General features: G+C 40.2%; 1 protein-coding gene and 1 long non-coding RNA gene across 2 annotated transcripts in view; one reads left to right on the top strand and one right to left on the bottom strand.

The window, feature by feature from the left end:
- Positions 1 to 7,592, bottom strand: part of LOC115192248 (uncharacterized) — a 23,636-nt gene extending 16,044 nt beyond the window's left edge. The window contains exon 1 of the mRNA XM_029750543.1: positions 7,044 to 7,592. Coding sequence (XP_029606403.1) covers positions 7,044 to 7,262 — 219 coding nt within the window. The 5' untranslated portion in view covers positions 7,263 to 7,592. The remainder of the gene's footprint in view (positions 1 to 7,043) is intronic.
- Positions 5,970 to 13,417, top strand: LOC115192251 (uncharacterized). The gene is made up of 3 exons (XR_003877906.1): positions 5,970 to 6,349; positions 12,785 to 12,834; positions 13,158 to 13,417. It is a non-coding gene; the product is annotated as an uncharacterized LOC115192251 (long non-coding RNA).

The following is a 13,417-nucleotide window of genomic DNA, read 5'->3' as shown; positions in this document are numbered from 1 at the left end:
TGCTGGCCGCCCATAGATTTATGACCCTCTTCATGCCCTCTGACCTCCAAACCCTCCCTGTTAAACCACTCACTATTGGTCCACCATGTCAGCACCGTGTAAAGTACCATCAGCACTCAAATCATACAATGGCTGTCTATTCCCTTTAAGTAAGCCTATTGACTATATTGCTGGCAAAGCAAGAAAGTTTGGATTAGCATTATAGACTGGATTGTTATGGGTACATTGTCTACAACATATGGCATTTTGTTAAAGTTTTTTTTGCCAGTATCTTGGCGGTAGTCTGTGATCATTGTCAGGCCAGTCAGAGCAGATGACAAAATGACACCTGAGGGAAGACCAGTCTGTTCATGGGTGGTACAGATGTTAATTTGACCAGTATTGTTGGAGCAAAAATATCCTGCAGCAACAGGATTTGAACGTTTAGTCCATAATGTTGCTTGATCTTTGGTTAGGCTATTAGCTGCCAAAAATCTGGCCACATGAAAAGTGCAATACTGTTAATATAGCCTTGTGTTACTGCAAATGTTCAGTGAATTTATGTAAATCACGAAGCTCATCTGCTTTTCCTGTGGTGCAGGAAAACTCTCGGCAACGAAAGATTGATCAAATTAAGATCCTTTGTATATATAAACTGCTTTGTGTGTTTTCAATTCAAACCAAGGCGCCAAACGTATCTTGTTTTGGTTTCTAGAAGGACACATCCATCGGGACCTTTTGTGTAAAAACTTTCCAATGCCACATTGATGTGCTGTCAGAACTAGTGGTGGCCACTGATTGGTTGAATACCCGGGGCGCAGGGTGGTTGGAGTTGTCAACAAAGCAGCATGACAGAAATATGACACCACATTTTAAAACTACCGGTAGTTTCTTTGAGAACATAATTAAAGCAATCTGTGCATTTGAACAACAGCATAAATACACCCATTTCACATTTGCATGGCAAAAACCGAATGACCACTGCTGCACATGCTGCCACTGGTTAAAAACAGATTAGATTATAATATTCAGAATGAGCAGCAGGGTTACGAAAGAGCACAGCCGTGGGAAGTAGGGGTGCTGAGGGGGCTGCAGCACCCCCAGAAAAATCCCTTAAAAAAATATATAATAATTTTTAAAAAACACATTGAAAAAAATATTTTTCACATAAGTAGTGCACTGGGCCTTTACTAGTCCTCTATTAGTGGACCAATGCAGCCCTCTGTAGTGCATATAGATTTTTGTTTTAGCTATCTACTTATCAAAAGGTAGATAACTGGCTAATTTGACCCAAAAAATTTACCAAACTACTTCTCAATGTTTTTCAAAATTACTGTAGCTGGCTAATTAATTTGATCATGCTTTATGATACACACGGTTTTATACTGTTTTAGTCCACACAACATGTCGCCCTGTAACCCTCAGTAGAACCTGAGGGAAACGATCAAATTGGCCAGTCAACGTCATGCTTTTTTGTCCTACCAGATCCATGATGAGAAGGTTCAAATCAAATCAAATCAAATGTATTTATCTAGCCCTTCTTACATCAGCTGATATCTCAAAGTGCTGTACAGAAAGGTTCTAGCTAGTGTACCCCTTTGTCTGACTCTTGTTGGATGTAGATGTCCAGTTTATCAGGTCCCAGGGTCCCATGACTATTATGATTATTTATTTACAAGTTAATTGCAATTTTCTTTTCGCTTTAGCGCCATCGGTACCTGTTAGAGCAGATCGAGTCTCACGTGCGGAAGTAAGCCGTCTGGCACGGGAAACTCATTGGGAGGGAGACTAGAGTAGACCCAGAAGTTCTGACTGAGCTCACATTTGAGCGCCCCAGCACAGTCCATTATCTTTGTGCTGTTATAATACCGAGTCAAATGCTATGAAATCCTGTGATTTCATTGGAACAGTTCCCCCCTCATAGCAAATAGTTGGAAAAAACTATCCGAGCAATGTTCACACGGCCAATGCGCCCGCGGAGCTGCTGGGAGTCACTGAGCGGCAGAATACTAAGTAACTGAATATTTTGTTTAGAAGCTGTACACATTTAACACTTTTATGAGCATTTTAAAACATAATCCATGGCAGTGTTATTTATTTTTTCAAATGTAGGGGGTAGATCAGCTTTAATATTGCAGTTAGATTGTAGCTTCCATCAACGCAGTTGTCTGCATCACTTCCAATCCCCCATATATTTGTTTGTAAATGTATATATACGCACACACACACACACACACACACACACACACATATATACACATCTTTTTTTAATATATTTTCTTTATTACCCTCCAACCATACCACCCCTCCCCCAATTGGAGCAAACTAGTGAACAACAACGCTTAGGCCTGTATTTCCAGCTTATACATACTATATACATTTTCTGGACACAGTCTATTTTACAATAGTTTTATTTTGTTTGTTTTTAACTCTTGTCCTTCCTCTGCCCTCAACCTCTCCCATATATTTAGGATGTCCATCCGGTTTGATTTCCATATCTTTCAAACTGTACTCTTTCAAAAAAGTTCCTAGCCTATATACCTTTTATGGGCACAGTATGTTTTACATCGGTTATCTTGGTGTTATTAGTCACAACCTTCAGTTCCATTCAACCCCTCCCATCTATCTCTTAACACCATCCATATTGGATTTCTATTTGCCATATATTTTTCAACTGTGCTGTGATGTTTCACAAAAGCTTTGAACCTTTCTATTCTCATTGTTTCTACAGATTGTAAATTGAAAATAAATATTTTTGCTAAAAGTATTATTATATTATTGATCGATTGACTATGACTTTTCAAATCACCCAGTATTGCTATCTGCAGGGTTAGCTTCAGGAAAATATTGCAATTCTTCAGCCATTCCTGGACTTGTGACCAAAAACAGCTACCGTAAATTCCGGACTATAAGCCGCAACTTCTTCAGGCTTTGAACCTCGCGGCTTAGACAATGACGCGGCTAATATATGGATTTTCCCGCTTTAAAATATTTTCTTCCAAAAAAAACACATTCTGTGACGTGCTCAGTTTTTTGGCGGCATGAAGCTTTCATTAGACCAATGAAATTGCCGAACGGGATAAGGTCAAACAACTTTTTTGTTTACTGTTTAGATTAAATCGAGCACTCTCAAACTTCATCATTCTGATTACGGTAGTCATTTTGTCACCCTCATCATGGCAAAGACATGGAGGAATGCATATGATGCAGCTTTCAAGTTGAAGGCGATTGATCTGGCTGTTGGAAAAGGAAATAGAGCTGCTGCACGGGAGCTTGGTCTTAATGAGTCGATGATAAGACGTTGGAAACAGCAGCGTGAGGAATTGACTCAGTGCAAAAAGACAACTAAAGCTTACTGATTATTTTTTATTTTTTGTTACAAGCCGTGTTTCGTTAAAGCCTATTTATTTTTGTTACAAGCCGTGTTTCGTTAAAGCCTATTTATTTTTGTTACAAGCCGTGTTTCGTTAAAGCCTGTGTAAAGTTCATTTGTTTCAATGTACCGGTAGGCACCTTCGGCTTATAGACATGTGCGGCTTATTTACGTTCAAAATAATATATATTTTTTTTAATTCAGTGGGTGTGGCTTATATTCAGGTGCGCTTAATAGTCCGGAAATTACGGTACATATGGACAGTACCAAAACAAATGATCTAATGATTCTGCCTCTTCGCAGCAAATTCTGCAGAGCTGGGAAGGTTGTATCTGTCACGCCCTGATCTGTTTCACCTGTCCTTGTGATCGTCTCCACCCTCTCCAGGTGTCGCTTATTCTCACCAGTGTATTTATCCCTGTCTCTCTGTGCCAGTTCGTCTTGTACGTTAGTCAAGTCAACCAGCGTGTTTTTACTGTACTCCTTTTGCTATTCTCTTTTTGATAAGTTTTCCCGGTTTTGACCCCTGCCTGACGCTGGACTACTTTCCCACCTGCCTGATCATCCTGCCTGCCCTGACCTTGATTCTGCCTGCACTTTGGTACCTTTTGGACTCTGAACTGGTTTTGACTCTTTTGCCTCTCCACGACCATTCTCTTGCCTTACCTTATTGGATAAATAAATACTGTAAGACTCCAACCATCTGCATCTGGGTCTCGCCTTGTGTCATAATAGTATCCCCCATATAAATAACATTCTGTTGGTTGCAAAAATTCTGTATAATAATTTAAAAATGTTAAGTTTTGAATCAGGCATCGTTTTGCGTATCAGTTCATAAACCAAGTGCTATGGAATCGGTAAGTCAAAAATCTCTTCCCAACTATTTAGCAATCTATATGGCACGGCTATCAATTTTTTGGTCCTTACAAGCCCTTTTAACCAACAATGCAGTTTTAAGGAAAAAAGTGTTAAGTAAAAAAAAATAAAAGTAACAAATAATTAAAGGGCAGCAGTAAAATAACAATAGTGAGGCTATATTCAGGGGGTACCGGTGCAGAGTCAATGTGCAGGGGCACCGGTTAGTCGAGGCAATTGAGGTAATATGTACATGTAGAGTTAAAGTGACTATGCATTCCTCATGAAGCTTGTTGAGTGAATGCCAAGAGTGTGCAAAGTTGTCATCAAGGCAAAGGGTGGCTACTTTGAACAGTCTGAATTATAAAATATATTTTGATTTGTTTAACACTTATTTGGTTACTATATGCTTTCATATGTGTTATTTCATAGTTTTGATGACTTCACTATTACTCTACAATGTAAAATAGAAAGAAAAACCCTTGAATGAGTAGGTGCATCCAAACTTTTGACTGGTACTGTATATACACACTGAACAAAACGCAACATGTAAAGTGTTGGTCCCATGTTTCATGACCTGAAATAAAATTTCCCAGAAATGTTCCCTATGCACAAAAGGCTTATTTCTCTCAAATGTTGTGCACAAATGTTCTTATAATCCCTGTTAGTGAGCATTCTCATTCACCTAGATAATCCATCTACCTGACAGGTGTGGCATATCAAGAAGCTGGTGCACCTTGTGCTGGTGACAATAAAAGGCCACTCTAAAATGTGTAGTTTTGTCACACACCATGCCACAGATGTCTCAAGTTGAGGGAGTGTGCAATTGGCATGCTAAATGCAGAAATGTCCACCAGAGCTGTTGCCAATTAATTTACTGTTAATTTCTCTACCATAAGCCGCCTCCAACATTGTTTTAGAAAATTTGGAAGTACGTCTAACCGGCCTCACAACCACAGACCACGTGTAACCAAGCCAGACCAGGACCTCCACATCCGGCTTCTTCACCTGGCAGTCACTCGGACAGCTGATGAAACTGAGGAGCATTTCTGTCTGTAATAAAGCCCTTTTGTGGGGAAAAACTCATTCTGATTGGCTGGGCCTGGCTCCCCACGACTGTTTCCCTATCTAGTCATGTGAAATCCATAGATCAGGGCCTTTTGAATTTATTTCAATTGACTGATTTCCTTAAATGAATTGTGAAATTGTTGCATGTTGCGTTTATATTTTGTTCAGTATAATTTCTACATTTGTTTTTGCCACATTTATTCTGGATACTGAATACTTTTACATTACATTATGGGAGCTAAACATTCAAATAAAACAAAATGATATATATTTTTAAAAATCCTGAAAGTAGAATTTTTTTGAAAGTACTAAGGACTAATGTTACATGTAATTTTGTCTTTGAAACATGTAATTGAAATACTGTAGAATCCATTAATTCCAATGGAGGACAGATTTTCTGAGGAGTGCCAATATGGCCGACCAGTAGCTTCAAAGCCTGTCATTGGCCAATACATAGCATCAACAATCCAGGTTTATATACATCATTAGTCCACAGCCACCGTCTTTACCACTGAGGTATAATAAGAACTGGAGACAGCGACCAATATATCCGACTGTTGTTTTCAAGGTAATCTACTCACGTTCGGATACGCTGATCCATGGACCGTCTATATCCGGGTTGCATCCGGTTTATACAGGCCAACATCACATGCGCACTAGCACTCAGTGTGCACAGGCAGAAGTGCAAGCAACAACGACGTCATCACGTCATCCAAAAACATGGCAAACATTGGGTGAATTTATAATATCTTCAGCTGTGAGTGATGAAGAAAAACAAATTGGCCTCACGGACAATTATTTGAATAGTTCAATTGATATTTTACGCACAAAAGTGATGACCAAAATGTCTTATTAGGAATTTCCAAATCTGCCTTCTCTATGTGGCCTTGTATGGAAATTGTATTTTTGGACCGGGCGTCAGATAAACTGCAGTACCGAAGCAAAACTATAGGACCGGAATCCTGGCCCCTTACCATAGGAATGCAAGACAGGGGAAAACAACAGCAAGCCCAAAATTCTCCGCCGGAGTCCCGTTTTTGCACCAAGGGAAGAGCTGTGATGGCATCTGTTATGGTAAACCAGGAATGTATCCTATCAATGAAAGATGGCTGGCCAGGCCTAATAGGCTTGGGAGTAATAGGCTAAATAAACGATAGTTAGATTGTAAATGAAATATACTGACAGATGTTTGTCATTATCTAAAAACTCCATCATTGGACCTATTAACAGGCCAGGTCTCAAACAATCATGACCTGTCAGCAAGAATGAATAGAACCACAACTTCATGTTTCATAGCAGTACGTAAGTCTGTAGCCCAAGGGCCAAGTTATCGCTTTATTTCCTCGCAACTTCAGCCAACTGCCGCTGTTTGCATGGTGAAGGGCCACTCTCCTCAGTCGTAATAAAGCGGATTGTTTCCGGTTTTCAGGGATACAGTATTTACAACCTTACTTCCGTTTATTCTGAAAACGTATTTGGGGTCTCCGGTCAGGCGACGTTAGGTTAAAGACCAGCTGAATTATTGATTGGATGGATGCCTTATTTTCAGGAAGAGGATTTAGGACTAATATGAACAGTAAATAAATATATTGTTCACCGTAGGGCTACAATATACTTCAAGATTATTAGGGGATATTTAATATTAAATGCCAAAAGCAGAGCAACTGTTGTAGCCTGCTCATAATCTATCTAATAGCAAAATAAAACAACATGTAAATAACTATATAGATCGGCCTACAAAAGTCATAGCCCCAATACAAATCCTTACCATATCGACTTTTAATTTTCGAATCTTCTCATCCAGGCTCTTCCTCTCTGTGATGTCTCCGTCTTTGGTCTCCAGCGAGTTCAACTTGGCATCTCCGCGTTGCGTGGACGCCTCTTCCCGCATCCACTTTAGCAAACCCTCCGGTGTCTTCCGTCCGATTTTCACCTCCAAATCTTTTAAATCTGGAATAGCGTCGTTGGAAACTGTGCCTTCATCCATAATCTTCCGTTCTTTGTCAAATCAAAAGTACACTACGTCCTCAGCTGTGTTTCTTGGATATCCTTGTCTGTTAAACTGCAATAACAGAAATCTCTAATTGTAACGTCTGGCATCCTATGACCTACACAACTCCTCCACAATCAATGCGCCAGAGAGATAATATGATAAATAATGCACCAGGTCCTTTTATAGTTTTTTCAAATATGCCGAACACTGGGAAACATTAATAGACTATACTGCTGTTGAGCTCATGGATGTAGAACATAACCTATTACCATTGCAAACACGTCGATAGTGAAGTTAGTGCGCTGTTATAGCCTATTCCCAGTATGCAAAATGACGTTCCAGAACTTTGACATCAAGTGCATTTCAGATGCTGAATTAAAGGTTAGAAGACCTATTTTCCAGATGTCGAAAATACATCTTATATGGATGTCAAAAAAATATATTTTCCACACGTTGAAAATATGTCATCTACAGGATATGAAAATAGTATTTTTCCATCATTGATCATGTGGCCAAATTTGAACTGCTATACATTCTCAATTATCACAATAATAATTGTTCATACTTAATAGCACAGAGAGCCCAATTAAAGATTGCTCTCATCTATTACATGCACTTATGTTAGCTTTTTCAAATTCTTTGAAACTGAGAGCAATGATTCTGAAATTAGTGCAAAATATAGAGTAAACCAACAGACCACTTCAACTACAATAACATTCTGAGTAATGGTTACAGATTTTTTTTTCTTGCTATGACTGATATGTTGTTATTTATTTAGCTTAGTTGAATGCACTGACTGTAAGGCACTCTGGATAAGAGCGTCTGCTGAATGACCAAAATGTAAATGTTTTTTTAATTGCAAAGCATGCTGGGTATTATTCTAATGAGTTCCGCCCCCAAACAAGTACAAATTTGGTTGTTGCGGACCAGATCCAAACCTGAACTAATCATAGACCTCGGCTATGTTTCACAAGTTGGAACTTCACTGTACAGTGCAGCACAGTTTAGTACAGTAGAGCATAGTAGAACACAGAAGACAGTGTACAGTACAATACGCTACAGTGGTTGCTCAACTAGAAGTTTAGAGATTATGCTGCGGAATTCAGAGGTAATTTGTGGTTTAGTACGGTACCCTGCGTCACTCATTCATTGCTCCAGACCAACGCAAGGGGGAGTTAGAGCACTGATTATGCTTTTGGGTCCCAGGGTGCTACTATGTCACTAACTGACAACAAATGGGCGACATAAACCAAATAGAAACTGATAATTGTGCACAACTTCAAAATGTAATTTCAATGAACTGAATGATGAGGATGAATAAGGTGATTGAATTTATAACAATAGTTTAACAATTGCTATTCCTCTGTCCTGCACGCGCACCCCAGGAAAAATACAATTTTGGGGGGTTTCTACTCGTCAGTATTACTTACTAAAACTGTTGTTACACTAAGGTTTTTATTCTAAGATAAACTAAAATGTTCAATTATATTCCATGATATTCTTATGTGTTGGACTGAATATAAGCAAGTGATGTCTGCTAAATAACCAAGTTGATGGTGTAGTAATAGCCTCGGCACCAACATAAAGCTGAGTGACTCACTCATTCATGGCTTTGGATCAAAATAAATAAGTACAAAGATTCTTTCTGATAGTCTCTAATAAAGATATGTTTTGGTTATCCTGACCTGTACACCATGTCTCTAAAAGGAAAAATATTACCACAGTCTCTTGCGCATGTCATTTTCCATATGGATACATAACAAATTACTATGGGAATAAATATCACTGAATGACAGAAATGTTGGAACAAAGTATGTTAATGAAGGTAAACAAATTGTTGCTTACAGGAAAATACTCTTTCAAAATTAATGGAAGAGGCAAGCGGAAGGGGGAAAAGACAGATTCAGAGGTCAAGACAGCACTGTTCTGAGACAAGCATGGGGACTGGTCTTGATAAATCAACCAGATTTTTATTTTCACTGAATCTCCATTTGGGTATAGGTTAGACTACAATTACGGTGTGGAAATGTTAGGATTATTTTGCTCTTATTGTAGTACTGTAGCCTACTCCCGACCGGTCACGTTGTACAGCGCCATTATGGGCTATTAGCAGGACAATGGACCCTTGCCAAGAAGGAGGGTATGGGGAGAATTGTATCGTAAAATGTATTTCTTAGTTAGGTTGGCTGTATCACAACCGGCCATGATTGGGAGTCCCTTAGGGCGGCACACAATTGGCCCAGCATTGTCCAGGTTTGGCCGGTGTAGTCCGTCATTGTAAATAAGAATTTGTTCTTAACTGACTTGCCTAAAGGTCACATTGTACAGCATTATATTTTCCTAACGGAAACCTGAGAGTTTCGTTATTAGTTTTTCTTGGAATAGAAACACCATAATATTAATCAAATTAATTAAGCTACATTTCTTCAAATCAATCCCATATACTATGTTCTTACAAAAAAGGTTTATGAGGTGACGGTGGGCTTTTGGTTTCTCTCCCTCAAAAACAGAAATAAATAATTCTAAATAACAAACTGGCTTTATTTACAAATTAGTAAGAATGTCTCACCTCATGTTCAAGAATGGCCTTTTTCTCGCTCACTTTCGATTATTTGATAACAAAATAATCTCCAAAATATTGTTATTTTTTAAACAAGCCATAGAAAGTTGGTTGCAATTTCAGTTTAATCCACCAGAAAAGACAGAACAAATAATAAACAAATATTGTGGTTAAACTCAAATATATTAATTGATTAAAAAAAACTTTATCAATTGAAACCTTTAACAAGTGGAAGGGGGGAAAAGTATTATTATTATTAACCCTGTTTTTCACAAGCATAGCAGGCTGTGAATTCTGAAGAAAAAAAAACGTTTCTAGGTGCTGTTAGCAGGACAATATATACTGCTCAAAAAAATAAAGGGAACACTAAAATAACACACCCTAGATCTGAATGAATGAAATAATCTTATTAAATACTTTTTTCTTTACATAGTTGAATGTGCTGACAACAAAATCACACAAAAATAATCAATGGAAATCCAATTTATCAACCCATGCAGGTCTGGATTTGGAGTCACACTCACAATTAAAGTGGAAAACCACACTACAGGCTGATCCAACTTTGATGTAATCTCCTTAAAACAAGTCAAAATGAGGCTCAGTAGTGTGTGTGGCCTCCACGTGCCTGTATGACCTCCCTACAACGCCTGGGCATGCTCCTGATGAGGTGGCGGATGGTCTCCTGAGGGATCTCCTCCCAGACCTGGACTAAAGCATCCACCAACTCCTGGACAGTCTGTGGTGCAACGTGGCGTCGGTGGATGGAGCGAGACATGATGTCCCAGATGTGCTCAATTGGATTCAGGTCTGGGGAACGGGCGGGCCAGTCCATAGCATCAATGCCTTCCTCTTGCAGGAACTGCTGACACACTCCAGCCACATGAGGTCTAGCATTGTCTTGCATTAGGAGGAACCCAGGGCCAACCGCACCAGCATATGGTCTCACAAGGGGTCTGAGGATCTCATCTCGGTACCTAATGGCAGTCAGGCTACCTCTGGCGAGCACATGGAGGGCTGTGCGGCCCCTCAAAGAAATGCCACCCCACACCATGACTGACCCACCGCCAAATCGGTCATGCTTGAGGATGTTGCAGGCAGCAGAACGTTCTCCACAGCGTCTCCAGACTCTGTCACGTCTGTCACATGTGCTCAGTGTGAACCTGCTTTCATCTGTGAAGAGCACAGGGCGCCAGTGACGAATTTGCCAATCTTGGTGTTCTTTGGCAAATGCCAAACGTCCTGCACGGTGTTGGGCTGTAAGCGCAACCCCCACCTGTGGACGTCGGGCCCTCCTACCACCCTCATGGAGTCCGTTTCTGACCGTTTGAGCAGACACATGCACATTTGTGGCCTGCTGGAGGTCATTTTGCAGGGCTCTGGCAGTGCTCCTCCTGCTCCTCCTTGCACAAAGGCGGAGGTAGCGGTCCTGCTGCTGGGTTGTTGCCCTCCTACGGCCTCCTCCACGTCTCCTGATGTACTGGCCTGTCTCCTGGTAGCGCCTCCATGCTCTGGACACTACACTGACAGACACAGCAAACCTTCTTGCCACAGCTCGCATTGATGTGCCATCCTGGATGAGCTGCACTACCTGAGCCACTTGTGTGGGTGGTAGACTCCGTCTCATGCTACCACTAGAGTGAAAGCACCGCCAGCATTCAAAAGTGACCAAAACATCAGCCAGGAAGCATAGGAACTGAGAAGTGGTCTGTGGTCCCCACCTGCAGAACCACTCCTTTATTGGGGGTGTCTTGCTAATTGCCTATAATTTCCACCTGTTGTCTATTCCATTTGCACAACAGCATGTGAAATGTATTGTCAATCAGTGTTGCTTCCTAAGTGGACAGTTTGATTTCACAGAAGTGTGATTGACTTGGAGTTACATTGTGTTGTTTAAGTGTTCCCTTTATTTTTTGGAGCAGTGTATATTGGTCATATTATTCATGAAAAAAGGTTTTACATTTTCTAGTACAGCCAATATTGAAGACTATCAAATGATTCTCAAAGATGTCCTCTGGTGGTCCAACTAGCACTAACTAGCATTAATGGCAACAATGACGGACATTTAAATAACGTGCCATAGAATTCTGCGGCAGCCCGCAAGGTGTGATGCAGTATGACAACTTTTATAGGAAGAACCACTGTATGATACGGTACAGGACAGTAGTTTTATTCATTAGAGCACAGTATGGTATAGTATAGTTTAAATTAGTAGAGTACAGTTTAGTTCAGAAGAGTGCAGTACAGTACACTGTATACTTTACTTTAATGTACTGTAATCTGCTGTTCTCTACTGTACTGTACTGTGCTGTCCAAACTTGTGAAACATAGATGTCTATATTTGGCCTAAATCAAGGCCGATCCTAATCGCACCCAAAAATATGTCCAAAAGACATTGCCTGAAGTCAGTTGCTTAGTGGGTTGAATTGATGTGCCCATCAGCTGAAATAAATACACTTTCATTGGACTGTATTATGTTAAATTCCCACTGGAATTTATCAAAAAGTACATTGCTTCTCGGTGGAGGTATATCTATAATAATGTGAATCTTCCTCAGAAAAAACAGTCGCATAAATGTATGCTATTATTTCATAGGTTTATCTGGAGTCCAGACATTTTGTTTTGCTTCAGTTCTCACTATGGAATAGTCCTTTCTAGGTAAGGCTAGTAGTTAGTTAGACTATTCATGAAATATGCAACGGAGAGCTGAATCCAGGAGTCCAGATTCCACCTGCATGATGACAATGACAGCCGCAGAGGGAAGGGCGCGAACAACTTAGCTGCCATAAGTAGCCTACTGTAAAACATATTTATTGAGTACCACAGTATGAGTCATAATACCCATAAAACCTAGCGGTAAAACTCGGAAGTGGTTCCAATCGTTTTTTCACCATTCATTTTTTGCGTCTGGGATTTTTAACTATATTTTTAACCTATATAAGGTCTGTGTTTTGTGTAGGTTTACCCTGGAGTGACGTATTGATGACGTGCAAATCTCTCTCGGATAAGGTAACTTATATCAATATATTTGTCTGTAATTGTCCCACAAAAATGAAACACTAAATAGCCACTAATGTGGCTATCATAGAGAACTACACATCCTGTTGCAAGCTTTGGCGTCATCCCTCAAAGCATATTTCACGATGTAGTAACCTGTCAAGTAGATATTATAGCCTTTTTAGTTTGATAGTTTATTTCTTGTGTGTATTCTTGTTTAGAATTTTTCTAAATTACCTAGCTAGCTACCTTAAAAACATTTAATTACTAGAATTACCATCTGGCCTTTGTAGCAAACTAGCTAACCTTAGGTCTATCTGTCGATCTGAACCCAGCTAGCACAGTGGATCTGGGCCACTTCCGGCTGAGAGTCGGGGCACTCGGCTGAGAGTCAGACTCGGCCTACGTCATGTGGCCCGAGTCTGGGCCACCCTCGGCAGTATTACCTACGGCTAGGATGCGGGGAATGAGCTCGGGCAGATTCTGGTGTAAGTTATCTGGTCCAGATGTATCACTAGGTGCTCGGGACGATTCCGGTGTGAGTTATCTGGCCCAAATGTATTACTTGGGCATCGAGCCGATTGTGGCTACTCTC

The sequence above is a fragment of the Salmo trutta genome, chromosome 4 (genome assembly GCF_901001165.1).
Source record: "Salmo trutta chromosome 4, fSalTru1.1, whole genome shotgun sequence".
Taxonomy (NCBI): domain Eukaryota; kingdom Metazoa; phylum Chordata; class Actinopteri; order Salmoniformes; family Salmonidae; genus Salmo; species Salmo trutta.
The sequence above is the reverse complement of the archived record's forward strand: the minus strand, read 5'-3'. Positions and strand labels throughout refer to the sequence as shown.